We start from the raw sequence: 22,596 nt of genomic DNA, 5'->3' as shown, positions 1-22,596 counted from the left end.
CAGACTCCAAACAGAAAGTGGCTAAAGGAGCTCTTAAGAGCTTAAAATAAAACACAATGAGCTCTAAATATGTTTCAGATAGCCTGTTGGTTCAGATTAGACATTTCAAGGTTTTCTGACTATTATGTTTTCTCAAGATCATGGTTTGGCCATGGTCCTCCACTGAGGTCTGTTTTTACAGTTGCTATTTCTAGGGAGCCAATTATGCTGCATTATCCTGTTACAAGAACAGAAATGCATGATAAAGAAACCATTATATCCTTTGCAAAATCAAGGTTCAACCCCAAATTGTTGTGATAATTTGTTCACCGGCTGTTGTTTCAAATCTTTGTGACATTTTTTACAAAATATTTTTGGAAAATGAGTTAGGACTGGTATAATATATAGGACTAGTAAAAAAATATATAAATAAATAAATAAATATATATAGAGAGAGATACAGTAGGCATCATTACGATATATCTCTATATTTATGTACTTTGATCTTTGTGCACTGAACCAGCTTAAAAGGGTACTTTTTATTCATTTATAGAAACCATAATTTTGGCTAAACAGCAATTGCATTCAAATGTTTGCATGTAAGAACTAAAATACTCTCTATGCTCTGAATATTTTACCTATATTTTAGTTAAAATATTCAGGGCATATTTTCCAAATTTCAGTATATAATTCAGTACTGTATATCAGTATACAGTAATAAACAGCAGTATTTACCTGCATATATTTTAATTAAACATTTTATTGCAACTAGCAAATGCCACACAGGAATTTCAGTAAACAATTTTGATCAATACTGCACACTATTCAAATTCACATTTATTTCCTCTGCCATTTTGGTTACTGAAGTTTAAATCAGAGATGCAAATAAAGTGAGACTAGTCACTGGATATTGGTAGGGACATGTCCATAGCATCCCTACTAAATTCTAAACCTTCTAACATTTTGATCATAATTCATAAAAATCATGCATTTGTTTGTGTTTTGCTTTAGTATGTGGATGCGATCTGGCTCAGGGAGGATTCTTCATGAAGAATGGAGAATATCTGTGCACTCTGGACTACCCCCGGATCAGACACAGCACCCGCTGTAACATCTGCGGAGAGTTTGTGGAAGGGGAGGTGGTGACTGCGCTCGGCAAGACCTACCACCCAACATGCTTTGTGTGCACAATCTGCAAGTAAGAGACTATGGACACTCACACACACACATACACACACACACACACACACACCAATCTTCAAGAAAGAGCCTATGGACACTCACACACACACACACACACACACACACCAATCTTCAAGTTAGAGGCCTATGGACACGTTAGAGCCTATGGACACACACACACACACACACACACACACACACACACCAATCTTCAAGTTAGAGCCTATGGACACACACACACACACACACACACACACACACACACACACCAATCTTTAAGTTAGAGCCTATGGACACTCACACACACATTCACACACACACACCAATCTTCAAGAAAGAGCCCATGGACACACACACACACACACACACACACACACACACACAATCTTCAAGTACGAGCCTATGGAGACTCTCTCTCTCTCTCACACACACACACACACACACACACACACACACACACACAGTGCCACCAACAACACACACATCAAGTACAAGCCTATGGACACTCTCTCACACACACACACACACACACACACACACACACACACACACACACGCACACACACACACACACCAATCTTCAAGTACAAGCCTATGGACACCACTCTCACACACACACACACACACACACACACTTCAAGAACACAAATCTTCAAGTACAAGCCTATGGGACACTCTCAACACACACACACACACACACACACACACACACCAATCTCTACATTATTACACACACACACACACACACACACACACACACACACACACACACACACGACATTATACAGTCATTGTCATTGTGGTTTATTCCAAGTCCAACAATGAGAGGAGTTTTAACAGGGATCATATATTTTATGACCTACAGGAGACCATTTCCTGCTGGAGACAGAGTGACGTTCAATGGCAAGGACTGTCTGTGTCAGCACTGCGCAGAGCCCATGTCTCCGGGACCCACCAAAGATGTTGTGGGACCCAGCAGTGAGTGCAGGAAGCGCACATCTAAACCTCCACATGAGTGAATGTCTCATAACCAGTCAAGTTCAAATTGTCAGGTTCATATTTCAACCCAAAATCTAGAATAAATAACTAGTTTTATTCATGACAATTAAAAGCTTTTCCAATTAATAAAAAGCTCATTTCCATTTGTAAAATATCTAAATAAGTATTTATACATTTGTTATTGCACCTTTTATGAATTTTTGAATACATTTTTCTATATATTTATATTGAATATAATTATTTGAAATTATATATATTTTTTACATTTTTATATTTGTTTGTGAGTCTGTGTGCGTGTATTTTATATAATTATAATTATATAATCATTTATTTGATAAAAAAGACAGTAAATCAGTAATAAATTAAACACATTTCCAGCCAAATCAACAAAAAGATAATTTCCATTAGTGAAATGAGAGAAAATGTTATAATATTTAAAATATAAAAAAAGTACACGTCATGGTAGAATTTATGTCACCTTGAATTGTTTGCAATATTTATGAATTCATTAGCTTTAGCTATTAGATATTTAAGTAGAAATACTGTTACCGTAAATGACCATCATTTACATCATTTTGAATTCATAAAATAAAATATCACAATGCAAAAAAGTCTCTTTTTTTATACAGAGTGTAACTCCTTATTTTATCTTTTTTTTGCCAAAATCTTTCTCAGTTTAAAACCAAAAGTGTCTAGCCAGAAGGGATAAAGTTGTTTCCACACTTTATCATACTAACATTTCTCATTATTTAATTTTGATGCATAAACTTTATAAATCAGATTATTTAATCACAACTTCCTTAATGCATATTTAAACTTATTAAAGAAATAAAACATACCATCAGCGTGCATTAACTATAGTAAAAGTGTAAACTGCCACATCCACACAGAAACTTATAGGAAAAGAAAGTGATTGTATAAAATCCTCTAAAGCCACTTAGAGATTCTCTGGCATGGATAGACACGTGAAACGATAAATTATTCAGAACCTCCATCTCCCTTTGTACCCTTTTCCGTGCGTTTGGGGGCTTTTTGGCTATGATCCACTTACTATAATAAATAATTAATATTAATTTCCACTTAAGCCTTTAAGCTCGACTACCAAAGCCAATAATCTTCTTTCATCTACAAAGTATAAAGTATAATGTGAAGAAAAAACACCAGGTAGATATCACTAATGGAGTTAATACAGCAATGTTGTTGATACATGCCACTGTGTGAGTCAATAGTGTCCTGATGTAATAGATCAAGACCCAAAGTTGTATCACAAAATTGATTCATGACAGTGATCAACTCTAAAAAATGGTTTGCATGTCTTTACACAAAAATAATAGCCCAAACTGAGTTGTTTGTGTGAAACTTCAAAATTCAAAGAGGTTTTATTTTTTATTTTTTTATAGGAAAAAGCATCAATCAAGTTAGTCTGAGTGTCAGATGAGTTTTTCTTGTGTGTGTGTGTTTCAGGTTGCGCGGGCTGTGGCAGAGATATTAAGAACGGTCAGGCTCTGTTGGCTCTAGAGAGTCAGTGGCATTTGGGCTGTTTTAAATGTAAGGCCTGTGCCAAAGTATTGACTGGAGAATACATCAGCAAGTAAGACAAATTTATACACAAAATCCATCCAATTCCATCCAAAATGATGGATGACGGTATGCATTGGTTTGTTTTCTGTATGTGTGCAGAGATGGCGCCCCCTACTGTGAGCATGATTATCAGGTCTTGTTTGGAGTGCAGTGTGAAGCATGTCAGCAGTTCATCACCGGGAAAGTCCTGGAGGTACAGAAACACACACACACACACAGAGAGAGAGAGAGAGTTCTGGACTGATAACTAACTGACACCTTGAAATACTTTGTGGCTTTTAGTTCGTGTCTGTTGTTTAAGTAGTGTTGTTATTGTTAACTAAAACTATTAAAAACGTTTTTAGAATTGAAATAAAATATAAATATTAAATGAAAAACTTGGCAGCTAACTGAAATAATAAGCTGAAGTTCTAAAATGACATTACTAAAGCTAAAACTGGAAATGCACACTGCAAAAAAAAAAAAAAGCTATTTCAATCATAATACGTATTATAATATAATATATAAATAATATTAAAGTAACACTGCCTTTGAGGTCATCTACACTGTTAAAAAAATCAGTTTTTCAAGTTGTTAATGAAACATTAGTGGAGTACTGTATGTATTACAAAAAACACTATTTAGGTCTTTCTTCAAAACTTATGTTTAATTCAATGTGTTACTTGCTGTTTCTTTGCGTGAAAATATTTTATACTTTTTTTTTCAGTGAACATAATGCACAGATATACACACATTTAAAACAAACAGATTCTATCAATTTCTTTTTCTAGAAAATGCACAAAAAATATATTGGTGCAATTTCTTTGTAGGAGCATTAACGGAGGCTTGAGGAAAAAACGCCCCACAAAAAAAAAAAAAAAAAAAAAAAAAAAATTAAGAAGCAAAAAAATGCTCCTTTGCAATTAAACCAAATCTATTTCGGCTGTCGCAAATATATTCAAAAATGAAATGCAAAGTGTTGATTGTGGCATTAAATTTAGATCTGCTCTTGTTGCATCAGATGTCGTTTTATGTATTTTTGCAGTGATGAGCATTATAACCAGCCACACAAGTTTCTGTTGAGTGAATGAATGCAATTCACTGAAATCAGAATTTACATCTGTTAACATCATAGAAGTTCTTTTCTTTATAGAAAAGTTCATTTCTGACCCTGACCTGCACCCAATCTAATGCATTAACATTAAGAAAATAGCTTAAAATCTTAAGCTAATTATTTGATAGCCTAACATTTAGACACTTCAACACCCTGTCAGAATATGTCCAACTTCCTCTCTGAATAGGAAATATGTCAACACAGGAAAGAAAATTGCATTCATCGAATGAGCCATCAAGTGAAAACCCAACACAGTACTGAAATGTTTTGTTTATATTGAATTCAGTTGCTTAATTACCTGCATTAAACGTTCTGGTCAGTATTTAATGTATGTATTTAATGAAGTCTTTGTCATATTTCCTTATTTTTCTGTGAACCATTTTGGAATCCTCACCCACCATATACGAATCGCTGTTCTTAGTTGAACAGTATATTTATCACTTGACCACACAAATCATACTCCTGTATGTCCCACAATAAAACACACTGATTGTGCCACACAGATCTGCAGCAAAAAAAGCATGTTATACACTTCTGATCTCTCATAGATAACTGTCTTGAGTTTCACAACAGGCTCACAGCACACTCCACAGTATTGCAACAGGAAGTTTCATCCAGTTAATTGAATCTGATTGGCTGAGAGAGAGACAGTTGCCCTTTCTCATCACACTTGTGACTGTTTTCCTGTTTGCTATAATGGAATGTGTTTGTGCAGCGCTGCACAGGAGTGAAATTCTGTATAAATTACTTTGAGGGGTTTGAGGTCACAAGATACTGCACAGGACCTGTAAGTCTCTCTCAAGACTGGTTGTTGTTTATGAATGTATAATAAATAATATGAAATAAAATTAAATAATAATTTAAAATGGTAAACAATGTTAAAATTACTAGTAAATTTAACAAATAATTACAGAAGCATCAAGTGAATTAAACATTAAATAATCATTGATTGTGCATGAATCATTAAATTGTTAAATTAAGCATTAAATTAAATGAAATTTTGAAGTAGAAAAGTATTATTTTTTATTTACAGCCTTGAAAAATCTTTTTGAAAACAAAAGTTTTCCGATAATTTATACTCTTTAAAGATAGTCTGTGAATACAGAACATTTCTGTATTATATTTGATAAGCTTGTTGGTTGTGGTCATTTGAATAAAATATGTGACGTCTCACATGATACACATGCAAAACATCAGCTTCTCTATAGCAGTCTGTTTGAGTTATCTGTAGCTGTTATACAGTTTAACTTTGACTGTGTGTTTCTCCACAGGCTGGGAACAAGCACTACCACCCCAGCTGTGCTCGCTAGCAGGTGTAACCAGATGTTCACTGAAGGAGAGGAGATGTACCTGCAAGGTGAGTCTCATCCTTTACAGATGCCACATATAATATACATTTATTCTGCAGAATGCTTGAACCTTTGTTATTTTACTAAAACAGAATGTCAAAAGCCTTTATTTATGATTTAACAGGCCTGGTCAACTATCGTGACCAGCACTATTATGACGTAATCATGTAAATTCACTGTAAATAATTGTAGAAAGTTTCATCACAGCTGTGCTCTGGATTTGACTGGTCCGAGTTTGCTACGGTGGACTGAGCTTTTTTAGCACGTGAATTTAATGTTTTTGATATTTTTGTTCATTATTATTATTATTATTATTATTATTATTATTATTATTTAGCTATTTAATTGCTGGACTATGTTTAACTAGATAAATTTCTTATTATTCAAATACTACACTGACAGATCAATTAAAATAGTGTTTATTCTTTTTGGTTTACAGTGAGGTTTTTGTTGTTTCACTGGATCATTTTAGCTGAGAACATGGATTTTGACAAATAAATCTTGAATGCCTGGGACTAAAGAGCTATTTTTAGTTTATATGATGTATGTATTTTCTATTTATTTATATTGTATTGTATTGTCTTATGTATGCTATCTATAGCATGGCGATACTCTATAGCATTCAAAAGTTTGGGGTTGATTTTTTTTTTATATTTTTGAAATGTATCTTGTTCTATCTTAGGATGCATTTATTTGATCAAAAATACAGTTAAAACTATAATATTGTGAAATATTATTAGAATTTAAAGGATCAATTATTCCTTTGATGGAAAGCTGAATTTTCAGCATCATTACTCCAGTGCATTTGAAATCGAAATCTTTTGTGAAATAATACAATTTAATGCATCTTTGCTGAATAAAACAATTAATTTCTCACTATATAGTTATTTTTTATTACATTTTAGAAGAATGACTGAAGAAATGCCAGAAAAAGGTCACCTCTGAAAATTACTTTGTCAAAAAGAGACCCGACTGACATGACTTGGCAATTATTTTTACCATCTGTTTTTACTGTTTATTCAGGATCAACAGTTTGGCATCCAAGCTGTAAACATTCACCCAGAGGCGAGGAGAGACAGAGGGTATGGTCCTTTCCATGTCATTCAGTGTTTACATGTGTGTCCTGTGTTTTTGCTGTCTATATGTTCTTCTCTGCTAACACTTTTCTGAAAGTAAACAGATATTATTGTTAGCTGTGAGGTTGTACTTTCTCCTTCTGGCTGTTTTTAGTAGACTTGTCGCTCAAACAATCATTCCGGGAACATCACTATAGACTAGATGGTTCACAGTCTTGTGTGATGTCCAACCAAACCCCTGTGTCTTCCTCCACAGCTATTGCCTGCATCTCTAGCTCTCCTCAGCAAAACAGAAAGGCAGGTACTGTACTCGCTGTTAAAGGCGCCATGGCATTGCATGACCATGTGCTGCCCCCTGGAGGCGGCAGGCTGCAGTGCTCCTCATTGGCAGCTACACTGCAGCGCTCAGACCGCCTGCTCATAGTTTTAGCCATAAACCATCATTAACATCTGGTTTGGTCCATCTCACAGACGCTAGTGCTACGGAACAGATAGTTCAGCCCAGTTCCTCTGTTATTGTGCCAAACAGGCCTTAACTCAAGCTAAGCTGATGTAATCACGCATGGTGCATTTCAGCATTTCAATATGCTGAGTAATATCAGATGCACTTGCATTTTGATCCTCAAGCATTTCCTGCCATAGGAAACATGAAATTGCCATTGATTAGTCTCATTCATTGTGTGGAAGGCAAATGAATGATTTCTTTTAGGTTTGTTTCCAGGATGCTGTCATCATTTAGTCCTATCCTTCACAATATATCATTGTTTACAGGTTAAAGTTTTCTTACATTTATTACAACATGTATATTTTGATGCTAAGAAGGATATATATATATATATATATATAAATATAATATTTAGTAGATCTTTGTTTGTTTGTTTGTTTGTTATTTGTCGCACTTGTGTTGTGCATTCTTTGTTGTTTATGATGAGTCTCAGCCTTGATCAGCTGATTGATTTTCTGCAGCATAATTGGCCAGTAGATCATTAATATTTTAATGTATCATAATGTATCTCTTTACAGCCATGTGCAAGCACTCACAAAATGTGTTGACGTATAAAAGTTAGACTACATTAGGATCATGTGATGCGCAGTAAAACAGCTCTTCTGGTAAAGGCTAATGCAACATTTATCAGGTTTACTGAATAATCACGTCAGTGGTGAACATCCAGTGGTTTAGCTGAAAATGCAAATGCAGATGTTTTGATTTATTACTTATGTTGTTCCTATGCTTGTTCAACAGCCGACACGCTCGTCATCCGAGAGTATATGTTCCAGACCTGGTTCAAGCATACCTAGCTCACCGGGTCACACCATTTATGTAAGTGTATCACTTCACCATAGTGTAAATATATTTCCACAACTATATCAAGTAGCACAACTGTTTTCAACATTAATAAAGATTATAAATGATTCTTGAGCAGCAAATCGACATATTAGAATGATTACTGAAAGACTGGAGTAATGATGTTGAAAATTCAGCTTTGGATCACAGAAATAAATTACATTTCACAGTGTATTCAAATAGAAAACAGTTATTTTAAATTGTAAAAATATTTAATAATATTACCACTTTTACTGTATTTCTGATCAAATAAAAGCACTCTTGGTGACTTTTTTCAAAAAATATTGGTTACACTTTATTGTTGCAGTGTGATTATACATGTAAGTACTGAGTAATATGAATTAACTACATGTACTTTACTTACTCTGGTTTGGGTTAGGATTAAAGTTTGGCTTAGGGTTACTTGCATGTAATTATGCATAATTAAGTGTTATCGTAATAGTATGTACTTGTGAAGTGTAACAAGGACACCTTAAAATAAAGTGTTACCAAAACATTTAAAAAAATAAACCTTGTAGACAGTAGCGTAAGTGCTTCTAAAGCTGATGCTAAAATATCTTTAACTTTCATACATTTTATTGAACTTTACAGTGTTATAAATGGGCTTAGCCGAAACCTCCTGTAGCTTTCTAGCTATTAAAACTTATAGAAGTCCTCTGTCTGATAGATCGATGGCTCTCTTTCCTGTGAATCCTGACAGCAGTGTTAAAATATAAATGTTAACTTATTAAAGTAATAACTGTAGTAACTTTAATGTACAGTAAGTGTCTTTATTATTATTATTATTATTATTTATTTAAATGCTCATGCTCAGACCCTTTCATTGGCCTGGAAGAGGCTTTTCATGGAACTTTATATTTTCACTGCTGCAGATGTATGTGTGACTCCGTGTGTGTTTGTGTCCCCTAGGCAAAAGTAGACAATGAGATCCTTGATTACAGGGATTTAGCAGCCATTCCCAAGGTCAAAGCCATTTATGACATTGAGCGTCCAGATCTAATCAACTATGAGCCACTTTACACCACCTCACTGGATGAGTCAGAGGAGAGAGAGAGTGTGGGAGAGGTACAAATAAGTCAAACCGAAGCTCTGTTCCAAGCCCCAGTAACCCTCTGTCTAGACAGCACTATAGGTCACACGCTTCTGATGTGAAGACTGGTTCAGTAGGTAGCAAAATGATGCCACATTCTAGGCAAATTCTCCAGCAGCATTAAATTATTATATTATATTATAGGATGCTGCTTTAGAAGGCACTTTATCAGGAACTTGGGTTTGAAACAGAGCTTCTGAGTTCAGTATGGTTTTGAACACAGACTAATACACTTTTTCTGCTTGTATAAAAGTGATATTTATTCACTTACAGTAGTACTTTATTTCACGTTCACCTGGCTACACCTTTCTGTTGACAGCTGCAGAGCTCCAGGAGAGAGTGTTCACCTATGCCAGAAGACAGAGTAAGTTAGTCACATGACCTTTCACCTGTCTGCTGATAGGTGGTTCCACTCAGTCTTTCTCATATTATTGGTGCTGTCCTAAACCCCACACTCGATGTGTACTAGCAGTCTTGAAGTAGTCCAGGAGATTGTATTGTGTCCTATTTCTGATTTCTGATTTTATGATTCAGATGGATGCTCAAGAGTGCACTTTTGTAGCCGCTAAGGCCACACAAATTATCTGCAGGGCATCCAGATATTTTTCTTATTTTAACTTCTTCAACTTTTTAAAGTCCTATAATTTTCACTGATGACTCTCATTAGATTATTTTTAAAGTAAAACAAAAATGCTTTTGTGTTTCATTATTGTAATGCAGTGGTTTTTAATAAATAAATAAATAATCATAAATTCAAGACAACACAACACATATAAAGCTACCATGATAAATGCTTTATTTTTAAAAAGCTGTCTTTTTTGAGGCAGTGTACTTATTTTTTTTAAGTACATCAACATACTTCATTTTTTTTATAATACAATGAATACATTTGAATGCAACGATGCATTAAATTTGTAAAAAGTGACAGTAGAAATATTTATAATTTTACAAATGCTGTTCTTTTGAACTTTCTGTTCATCAAAGAATACTGAAAAAAGTATCACCATTTCCACAAAACTATTATGCAGCACTGCCTTCAATATGATAATAATGTATTTAATTTCCATGAATATATAGACCAAAATGCATAAATTAACATAAAGCAATGAATAAATTAATAAAAAAGCTAAATATGATTTCTCATTTCTCAAATTTGATTTTGGTTTCACTGCCATATATATATATATATATATATATATATATATATATATATATATATATACAGGTTATATTATATAATATTATAATAATATTGTAGATTATATATATATGTATTTATATATATTCAAGTTTCACAATTTGTTTAGATAAAATATATACAATTGTGCATGTCTCAATAAATTAGAATGTTGTGGAAAAGTTCATGTATTTCAGTAATTCATTGTTTCACACATGTATTTTGATTACTGAAATAAATGAACTTTTCCACGACATTCTAATTATTGAGATGCACCTGTATGTATGTATATATATATATATATATATATATATATATATATATATATATATATATGACAAAAACGATCAAACCAAAAAAAAAGTTTTCTTTGTATATGTATTATTTTTTTTCCCCTCTTGTTTCAGACCAGGTCACCCACACCAACTGCTGAGGTGAGTCAGATTTAGAGTTTTATTTATTTATTATTTTGTGCTTTATTGGAAAATGCAGTTTAATTTTCATTCCAAATATTCAAGAATTTCTTCAAAGATGTTATATTGTAAGTGGATCTCATTTAGACTTTCAGATGAACCGATAGTGTTTTTTTAAGCGGTGCATGTTTCCTGTTTTTACCAGGGTTACTACGAGATGAGAGAACGAATACTCCATCGGTCAACAAGTCAGGGCTCCATTGGCTCGCCCATTTACAGCCGCCACAATTACACTCCCACCCTGTCACGCTCACCACAGCACTTCCACAGACCCGGTGAGCTATGAGCCCTGTCTGATGTGCTCGAAAGACTAATATTAAAATTTCATCAGATCAATTTCTCTTTCCCTTCCATGGATTATTTACAGTTATCTAATGTGGCTTTGTGCTCCCACAGTTCCAAATTGAGTTTTAAAATAGAAAATAAATTAGCCGGTCCAAATCTTTTCTACAAAGAGCTGGGTGTTATAGCAAGTATTTTCATTTGAATTTTCATAATATTTAATTGTGAACTTAATGTTTACTTATATGACATTTTCCATGTATTAAATGGTTTTATGTAGATAAATGTAACAGTGCCTAGTTATAAATAACCAAATCAGTGCATATACATCAAATGATCATATAACCTTTCTTTTATTTATTTAAAAAAGATTAATCCCTATATAGTTAGTGTATATTTTTATTTAGTAAATAATTCTAACCTCTGTCTCTTTGATTTTGGTTAAAATTAAGTTTTTTTTTTTTTTTTTAGATTAATCCTTTTAGTTAGTTTGTGGATATTTTGGTAACACTTTAAGGTGTCCTTGTTACACAAGTTACATGTACTTACTATTATAACAACAATAAATTATGCATAATTACATGCAATTAACCCTAAGCCTAACTAATTCTAACCCTAACCATGTAGTAAATACATTAAGTTAATTAATGTTACTCGGTATTTAAATGTATAATTACACTGTAACAAGGACACCTTAAAATAAATTACACCTGTATATTTTTATTTATTAAAACAGTGTGTAAACATGGCAATAGATATATTTCGCCCAGCCCTAATCTGAATTATTCTCCCTACTGACCTTTGACCGTGTTTGTGATTGGAGGCACTGAGCCGTCCAGTGGTCGGAGTTCCCCAGGGGCCAGCACCCCTCCTCTCCTTCTGACTCCCAAACATTTTCACCTGCCAGGTACTGTTGGAGTCTTCCAGCGGCCCACTGTGTGTCAATCCCAGCATGCCCCTGTGTCTAAGCACATGTTCACCATTCATAGCACTTTCTGTGTCTGGTTATCTCTCTGTCTTAAAGCAACAGTTTACACACAGAAATGAAAAGTCTGCACGATCAAACACCACTAACAGAAAATGACGAGATCTTTCTTTGGTAATAGCATATCCAAACTGTATGTGGTGCAGTTGTCAGTTTTTCAGATTTGATTGTTTATTGGTGCATTTTGCATTTGATTTTGTTTCTCCTTTTAAAACCCAATATCAAAAACAAAAATAACTAAAATTAACAAATAAAACTAACTAATTCTACCATATCAACTTTCATTAAAAACAAACATTGATTATAATGAGTAAACATCTACAGAAAGCCCCCTATCTACAAACAGTATGGTACAGTCATTCAGAATCTTTGAATTCAATGCTTTATCTTTCACAATAAAGAGATGATTAGAATTTTGACACATGCCTGTTGATTATAATGTACAAGCAGTGTTTCCCAGCCATTTTTGTCTTATGTACCCACACAGCTCAGTATTAAGTCACCAACCCCAAAACTTATAGCTTGAATTATACTGGATATCACTTAGCGTTATCATTAATGTTATTTAAATGCACATTTAATTGTAACTAGGTTGCTTCCTCTGTCTTCAGTGAGACTCCTGGATCCAGGCACTATGTTAAGACCTATTAGGAGTTAAGTCTTAATTTTCAGATCAAATTAGACCAGTCTACCCTTTTATGTAACTGAATATAAAAATGATGACTATTTAATTATTACAGCTAGAACATTTGTCAAAATTAAAGTAATTTGCACAAGTATGAAATATCACACTACAGCAAATGCATTGCCAATGGTACAAAATATCAAACAAAAGCAAACAACATTTCCAAACAAACAAAAATCCAAAAAGGACATCAAAAACTTTTTTTAACAATGCAAAATCCAAAAAAGTTTAAGCACACCCTGAGGTACATGCACCCCTGGTTGGGAACCGCTGTTTTTAAAGGAATAGTTCACTTAGAAATGAAAACTTGCTGAAAATCCTCAGGCCATCCAAGATGTACAGTCAGAATGAGAGTCCAGACCGTTCATAAAACATCACAATAAACAATGAAATAACACACACCACAAAAAAAAATCAAAAAAATAACTTAAAAAAAACAAAACAACACACCAGTCCATCAATTAATGTCTAATCAAGCAAATAACTGTTTGTATGAAACAAATCCAACATTAAGATGTTTTAACTTTAAACTTTCGCTTCTGGACAAAATACGAGTACATAAGACATAATAACACTTCCTCCAGAGTCCATCCCCTGTTGTCCTCTCACATCAAAATCCACCAGCATATTTGTTTAGAACTGTTTTTGCTTGTAAGCGTTGCTTGATCTGTGGATATTTCTCTCCTGATACAGATGAGAAAACATTTTTGCTGGAGAAAGCAATATTTTGGATAGAGGACTCGTATTTTAGCTGGGAGCAACAGTTTTAAAGTTAAAAACATCTTAACGTTTAATTTATTTCTTGTTAACAAACAGGTTTTCACTTCACAAGATGTTAATTGATGGACTGGAGTGGTTTGGATTCCTTGTGGATTATTGTGATGTTTTTATCAGCTGTTTGGTCTCTCATTCAGACGGCACCCATTCACTGCAGAGGATCCACTGGTGAGCAAGTGATGTAACGCTACATTTCTTCAAAACTGTTCTGATGAAGAAACAAACCAGTCTGCATCTCCATCGAATTTTTAACAAATGTTCATTTTCTTGCGAACTATTTCTTTAAGTATTGCATTGTGAAGATTGCATCTGATTGTGTTCTTAAGATGCTTGCCTGTATTTACTTATTACAGTACTTTTATTGGTTGTGTTTAAAATGTTATATAGATTGATCATTGCAAGCATTAAAGCACTCATGTTGAGCAACTAGATGCTCTGTTTACTGGTAAAGTCAGTTCACACAGTTTTATTTAGCATCTGCATGACTTTTAAAAGATATTATTCAGGCAAGACTGACAATGTATACTGTGCAAAGACTGCATGTTTTCTTTAATGCTGCTTGGCTCACAACAGCAGGTCAATAAAAAGACAGATCTTAACAGTTCATTAACAATCCCATTTAAAACCCAATTAACATCAAAAGTTACCTTAAAAATACATCAACAATAAAACATCCATAAAAATAAAATCGAATATAAAATAAATTCAGAAGTAAATCAAGAATATTTCACGTCATGACTGTGTATGGTTTGTATGTCATTTTACCATATTTCTGTGTTTTGTTTGTTTGTTTTTATTTGGAAACTGTGAGTCCCTTCACCTCATTAATAACTAACATCTGCTCCATTAAACAACAAAACACAACCTAAACATAAAAATATAAGTATTGTTTGAAGTCTTCTCAACTGAGCTCATTTCACTATAAATATTAATCAACTGATCACTTAATCATCATTAAAGCATCTTCTCCTGATGAGTGCCTGATGAGCTTTCATTCATATTCATAAATAACAAAACTTGCAAACAAATTGCAAGATTTTTTAAAGTTAGATATGCATAGAATCTGCTAATGTATTACTGAAAAAAAAAAAATAATAATAATAAAAAAGATTACATTGATTTAAAAAATATAAATTACACCCTAGTATTATTGTTTGTCAACAAGTATTAAAAAAATGGCTAAATCTTCATTATTATACAATTTTGTATTATTATTTATTTTTTTCCCCAGGGGTCCATTTATAATGTTTGTATATAATATCTATGTCAAAATATTATAAGTTAACAGTTTTCCACTGCCTCTCTGACCCTTACAATCAAACTGGTTGTTTTTTTCTTCTTATATTTTTGTTGTTGTTTTAATTTATTGTACGCTGCTGTTCCTTGTATGTAAATGCCTTCTTCGCATGTGAAATGATACAACGCTTTTGCTCTTGTTTATGAGCTGCAGGTTTGCTGTTGAGTTCATATTGCTCTACTCCATCCCTAATTAATCCCCACCGAATCTGCATGTGCAGCTAAATCTGTTATGATCAGCATTAAAATGATGGGATCTTTTTGAAAATAAGTAATAACCAAATGCAGAGATGTAGGTGCTTCATGCCAGGATTTCTATAGTTAACTTCAAAGCAAAATTAAATTAAATTAACTTTAACTCAAATGAAATTGTGTGTGTGTACAGTATGTGTGTGTGTGTGCGTGTGTGTGTGTATTAGCTGTTACCAAAGCAACATTTTTCATTTAGTTTTACCTGAAATAAAATGTTAATAAAAATTATTTAGATATATAAAAAACAAAAATACAACAAAATTACTAAAATGAAAATGCAAAAAAAAAGAAAACACAAATTATGAAAAAATCTAATTCAAAATATAATAATAATAATAATAATTAAAAAAATAAAACTGTTGACACAGCCAGGAACAGCGCAATGTTTGGCTGAATGTGTCTTCATCCATACTATTGAAAATAATGTAAATATTAGTCTATAATCAATCTGATGTCAGTAATTTAAGAACAAGAGGGGGGTTTTATTTCAGCTTAGTTTCAATTGTCTTTTTTTCATTATGAAGGACATTTTTCTTCTGACTGTTCCTGTGTGATTTCATAGTACATTAAACTCTTTTACCTTAAAGAGAAATTGGATTATTCATGATAATTAAATGTTGCTATATTTATCCATAGATGGATATAGCAGGTCGGATCCCACTGTCTGCGTATTAACTCTTGCAATGTGTTCTAACACCAGTGTTGGTTTGTCAGATTGATGCATGGTTAATTTTGGCTGAGTGATGAGCTATGGCTTATGATATAGCTATGCATGTTTAGCATGCAAGCAGACATTCAGTAGCCTCCATTAGTAATATTGCATTTTGTAAATAGTGAATGTGGGTTATCATAAGACACAAAAAAACCACCAAATAACACACACATATTGCATCAAGCATTCTTTTTCTGCTATCTGTTGGTTAGATGTTGTTCTAGCCACACTAATGGTCCACAGCCTCCCCCCGGTTTATTGATCTAGATTTAGCTGCCTTTGCAGCCCAGAGCAAGTCTGCTGATGACATCATCAAATCGGCCAAATTCCCCTCAGCGTACACCCCTGGTCCAGACTACCCAGCAAAGATACAGACAGACAGCTGGTCCTTCCCGAACTTCCATGCTGCCCTAGGTACTGTGGTCACCCATGATACATCTGTTTCCACAGTCTCGATGCTTCTGCCTTGTTCAAGTTTACCCAAAATCAACAATTTCCCATCATTTACTCACCCACATGTTTTTCTTAGGCTCTGTATTATTTATTACACAATTGAGGTGTTTCACAAAAATAAAAGGAAAAAAAAGAGTAAATTTAAAATTTTCAGTGAACTAAAACCTTGATCTGAGGATTTAAAGCAGATGTATTAACAGATTTTTGCAGAAAAAGTAAAATACTAGTGTTAATTAAGCTGCTTTTGCTCTGAAAAAAAAATATAGTTTAATATTTAATATCAAATTTAATTCTTATATATAGTAGTTTTTCTCACAGTGCTGTAAGAGTTTGTTTATTGTTTATTCTTTTATTTAAATGATGCTGTTCTTTCCATTAAACAAACACACACACACACACACACACACACGCACACACACACAGCATCTTTCTAATGGTGAATTGGCATAAAAATTAAATAAAAACAAAAAAAAAAAAACTTTCAACAACTGGGTTCAGATACCATTCAGTTATATAGTTTTCATAACTTAATGTGAAAGCTACTGTAGCAAAATGTTTTCAGAACATATTTGTTAGCTGGTTGAATACAGAGATTGACTTCAAACGTCTGTGTTTCTGTCTTTCTGTCCATGTGTTACTGTGTAATCATTTTTCTTGATGTAATACACATGATTATTTCATTTCTATTCTGTAAACTTTAGCTTTGTCAGTATCAGGAGGTAGAAAAACATAGACTGGCTTTCTACTCAGTCTTTTGCATTAGCTCTCCTCCTCCATCTTTGAGTCATACGTTAGCTCTCCTGTCTCCATCTTTGAGTCATACGTTTGTGTGTGTGAATGTGTCCTATTCATATGTTTGTGTTGCTGTTGTTGTGCTGCTCAGGAACAGACGGGAGGAGAAGGTCAAGAGAGGAGGATGAGGAGGAGCTCCAGAAACGCAGACAGATTCAGGAGGAACATCTCAACAAGGTCTGGAGATGTCTGTTGACGCAACCAGCTCAACGATGCAATTCAAAGTCTAAAATGATTCTTGTTTCTGATTCCAGATCCAATCTGGTTTGGGGAAAATGATTCTTAAAGAGGAGATGGAGAAAGAGATGACCCGAGAGCATCATGCACGGAGCCTCTCAGCACAGCGCTACGAACATGGAAGCAGTAATGCTCCTCAGTACAATAGACTGCATATTAGACGTTCATTTTCTAGGTCTTGACTTTCTTCAGTCAGAAACAGGGTTGTGAGCCATTCAGAATATAACTGAGAATTTACAATTCCACCTGAATTCTTGAATTTCAATTGAGGTAGCAAATAGCACAATTCAAATTTGAATTTAAAGGGGTAGTTCACCCCAAAAGGAAACATTTGTCATCATTTACTCACCCTCATTTCGTTCCAAACCTGCATGCATTAGAAGATATTTTAAAGAATGTTAATAACAAAACGGCACTGACATCCATAAGACGGCCATAAAATACAGTGGATGTCAGTGGGATCGAAACAGTTCTATGAATAAATTTTATTTTACATTTGCATAAAAATTTGTCTAAATTGTTTGATTACAAACTTCTTCAAGATATCTTCTGTTGTATATCACAGAGAAGAAAGAAATGCATTGGGGGATTAAATTATGACAGAAGTTTGATTTTCGGGGGGACTATCCAGAATGAATTGAGTTAAATACATATTAAATATGTATATTATATATATTTTTTTTAAAAGTTATATTTTAAATACATTTTTAAAGTACATTAAAAATGAATAATGGTAACACTTTTACAATTACACATATATGTGCATTATTGAACCCATTTCTTTCATAGTAAATGTGTACTATGTTAATAAAATTGCAGATAGAAATTCACCCTCTAAAACAGGCTCTCTGCCTGGATATGGGCGTAATGGACTACATCGGGTAAGATGGCTTTATTATTGTCGTTGAGTATTTAATATTACTTATTAATATAATATAATATAATATAATAATGATAAAAGATATGTTATTGAATTGTTGTATATTTTGCTCCAGCCTCAGTCGACTGATTTCACTCAGTATAACAGTTATGGAGACGTGTGTGGTGGGATGAGAGGTTAGTTTATCTGTTTTTAATTTAATTTAACTTTAATACATTAATTAGTAATGACAGCGACAGTAATCACATGTAGGCATGTATATTGTGGGAGTAATATAATGCATATAGATGATAAAGCATCATATAGTGCATTGAATACATTATAATTTAATGTATGAATATAAAAATAAAAATCTTTTTTATTTTCTTTTTAACAGAGTTTCAGGTATGTAGATATGATTACTTGTTTGAATCACTCAATGTGTGTTTCCATCTATCCTTATTGCACCTTTATTGAAACTAATATGTAATATTCTTTCAAAAATACGTTCATACTCATTCATCCTACATCAGATTGAAAGATACAGTTGACTTCCCTTTAAAGTACTGGCTTCATGTTCTCTCTCTATTAATGATTTGTTTCTAGCCCATGCATGATGGCTACCGTACAGGCACCAGAATGGACAGAGGAGTGTCTATGCCTAACATGCTGGAACCAAAAGCAAGTGTAACATATAAACTAGCATAACATTATCTAATGTTAAATATGAGTTCAATTATTAGGCTGTTCAGCATTCAGCAAATTACTTGGATGTAATGCAACTATGCGGCCTGATTTATTAGACCCTACATTTCAGACATTAAAACGAGTTTGTGGAGAGTTTTAATTTTTTTGTATTGATTGATGTGTGTCGATTGGGTATATCCATATGAAATGCTTGTGGTAACAAGCCGCAGTCGCTCCAGACTGCCCAGAGATGTGGACAGAACCAGACTAGAGGTAATTTTTAAGATTTTAAGATTTAAATTGCATGCTAAATTTCCACCCATGTGGATTGCTCAGTTTTAACACAGTATTAACAAACTAATAAACATAATACATAAATGAACTGAAAAGGGGTAAGATTTTGGAAATAGTACTTAACCCAATAATTAAACAAAGATTCAAGATTTAGCCATATTTTAAATATGTTCACTTTTAATTAAATGTAAACACATCTATGCTGATTATAAGCAATTTAAATAATTGCATAATATAAACTGCATTTAAAATCAAAGAGATGCAAACTGTTAATAATAGCCTAAACTATGCCATGATTTTTTTTTAGTGCAGAAATCTTACCTGTTTCATTTATGAATTTTACATGGAAACCAGTTTCCACCACAGGGTTTAAAAAAATAATAATAGTAATAAAATGAAAAAACGAATTTAAATAAAAGTGAGGGGGAAAAAATCTCAATACTGACAAGCTAGCCGCAGAGAAACACAATCAACCGATACAACCCTTTTCTTCTTTTACACTTCATCATTAGGCTTTGCCATTCTTGTTTTGCCAAATTTAATGAATTTGTATAAGATAATAATCATAACAAGGCTGATTACTTTTTTGGAGTGATTTTTGCTTTTTCTTCTTTTTCACCTGCATTTCTAGCGCCATCTGGCTCCGGAGACATTCTTTGAAATCTTTGGGATGGAAATTCAGGAATTCGACAGGTTGCCTCTGTGGAAACGCAATGAACTGAAGAAGAAAGCCAGACTCTTCTGACCAGGGTCTACAACATCTGCACACACTCACATGATGTATCATCCAGCTGTTTACACCTCTTCTGTTAATTCTTGCTAAAAGTATAGCCAGAAGGAAGCTTTTTGCTGCAATATGATGTCAGTTTATAAAGAACAGAACATTTCAGCTGTATCTCCAAAATTCTCAAATCTCCCTCTCTCTTTATATTTTTTTTGTCTCTGTCGCTTTAATTTCCCCTCTTCCAGAAATGAGTCTTCCTCTCTTTGTTCTTTGTTCTTCTTGCATATCTTTGTGAATCATGTTCATGCAGGTCGGATTATCCAAACCTTTGTAAATTTGCAGTTATAATCCTTTTAATTCTGTTCCAGTAAAGACTCTTCCATTTGCGTCACTTTTAGTTCAGGGAGGGATTGTAGATGCTACAATGAGTCTTTGTACCTGTTCATGTAATGCATTCAAAGAGACTTAATCAATACTAACACATATCCATGTATTCACCCTTAGCTACTGTACCAGACTCCAGTTAACATCTGTTAATTAAAGGTCAAGTGTTTCATTTCTGTGCCAACAGCAGCACTAAACGGAATTGAACAAATATTGATGCACGTTCATCAGTTAAACCCACATCATTACTGGCTTTTCAAACTGGTCATTTTTCCATTTGGTGCCACTAATTGTTCAGAAGTGACACACTTCACCTTTACACTTTCTGATACTGATTAAACTGCTGAATCAATGCTGATGTCCCTAGTATATTGTATATTTAAATAATAGAATACAGAGGTAAAGTAAAAATGAACTGCATTTGATTTTGATTTTTTTTAAGAGTGGATACTTACACTGCCAATTTATTGTATTTCAATTGTATTTCTGCGTAAAGGGCAATATCTCAATGTGCAACTCTCAGTAAAAACCAAAGGCATTACAAAAAAAAAAACTGGCTCTATGAGAGCTGTAGTCTACAGCTGTTTTTTTTTTTCATCCTCATCAAATCAGATTTCTTTAGAGTGCACTGGACTACAGTGAATTATTAGCTGGACCAAATCAATGAATTCAGATGAAAATATTACCATTAAACACCATGATTACTACATTGACAGGTTTGAATAAAATTTGGGGAAACATTACATTTACTTCCTCCTCTTCTCTCTTTTTCTTCTTACAAACATTCATGTTATTAGGTGTAATTGACTGGGGTGGTTGTCAATAATGAATTTCCAGTTTCCATTATTTCCATCTTTTAATCATTTTACTGAGACTGGATGCATGAAGAAATAAGTTAATACACTTAAATATTTCCATATATTTTAAATTTGTCATTTAAAAATAGATTTCATATTTCCTTCTCCATGGCTGGAAACCATACTATTTACATCCCATCTTTTATTATTCAGCGATATTGTAAGTTTTTATAACATATGGTAGGCTATAGTAGTTTTTATGGACTATTCTATGCAATGCATCTTAATATATTGGATAAAATATTACACTAATTTTAACATTAATTTTAAAATATCGAGATTATGGCAGCTATATTTCAACACAAAATCAGGTGAATTTTTTTTTTTTTGGTTTGAGCAGAACCGGCAATTAATTAAGGACTAGGCTAGTCCAATGTTTTTGTTGTTGTTGTTGTTTTGGGCTGTTCTCAATAATAATGACATCATTCAACAGGAAATGACATTATTTTGGAGGGAATTATTCCACAAATCAAACATCAGTAAGTAAGCAATGTGTTTTTATTCAGCTCTGTGGTGTTTTGTTTTACTTGTTAGTTTGTCTCACTCTAACATTTCATCTCATCTAATAAAATTTTATTAAAGAGGGTTAAATATATCAAAATGAACCTCAAGCTGTAAACAAACATTTACTCTATCACAGAGCAGTGACTGTTTATTCTCATTCGGTCAGGCTTGATGATATTTCCTTGTTAAGTTATTTCTGTATGTCTGGTTTGCCCTTTTATAATGATTCTTTAAATTACAACAGAAGTATATTGATTTTATTTTTACATTTCAAAAGGTCCTGCATAGGAATGATTTTCTCCACTAGAGGGCCACAGTGTCTCATTGTGTATATTTGCAGGTGTCCATACGAACATAAAAGTCTGTCTTACAGGTTTTTTGTAAATCAGAATCCTCTACAATGATTATATCTCTTTGTCTCGGATCAGTGCAGCTTCATATGACCTTTTGGTTTCAATCATTTGACCCTGAT

General features: G+C 33.3%; 1 protein-coding gene across 1 annotated transcript in view; it reads left to right on the top strand.

Moving 5' to 3' along the window:
* Positions 1-21,512, top strand: part of LOC109100450 (actin-binding LIM protein 1-like) — a 45,216-nt gene extending 23,704 nt beyond the window's left edge. Inside the window, 22 exon segments of the mRNA XM_042737467.1 lie at positions 991-1,177; positions 2,027-2,139; positions 3,625-3,751; positions 3,841-3,934; positions 6,106-6,140; positions 6,142-6,191; positions 7,207-7,265; positions 8,503-8,580; positions 9,514-9,669; positions 10,014-10,058; positions 11,279-11,305; positions 11,490-11,619; positions 12,923-12,961; positions 16,601-16,747; positions 17,670-17,755; positions 17,833-17,941; positions 18,635-18,696; positions 18,811-18,871; positions 19,072-19,079; positions 19,281-19,355; positions 19,554-19,634; positions 20,287-21,512. Coding sequence (XP_042593401.1) covers positions 991-1,177; positions 2,027-2,139; positions 3,625-3,751; positions 3,841-3,934; positions 6,106-6,140; positions 6,142-6,191; positions 7,207-7,265; positions 8,503-8,580; positions 9,514-9,669; positions 10,014-10,058; positions 11,279-11,305; positions 11,490-11,619; positions 12,923-12,961; positions 16,601-16,747; positions 17,670-17,755; positions 17,833-17,941; positions 18,635-18,696; positions 18,811-18,871; positions 19,072-19,079; positions 19,281-19,355; positions 19,554-19,634; positions 20,287-20,400 — 1,883 coding nt within the window. The 3' untranslated portion in view covers positions 20,401-21,512.
* Positions 21,513-22,596: the final 1,084 nt, after the last annotated feature.

Source organism: Cyprinus carpio, chromosome B13 (assembly GCF_018340385.1).
Source record: "Cyprinus carpio isolate SPL01 chromosome B13, ASM1834038v1, whole genome shotgun sequence".
Taxonomy (NCBI): Eukaryota; Metazoa; Chordata; class Actinopteri; order Cypriniformes; family Cyprinidae; genus Cyprinus; species Cyprinus carpio.
Note: the sequence above shows the minus strand (reverse complement) of the source record. Positions and strands in the feature narration are given on the sequence as shown.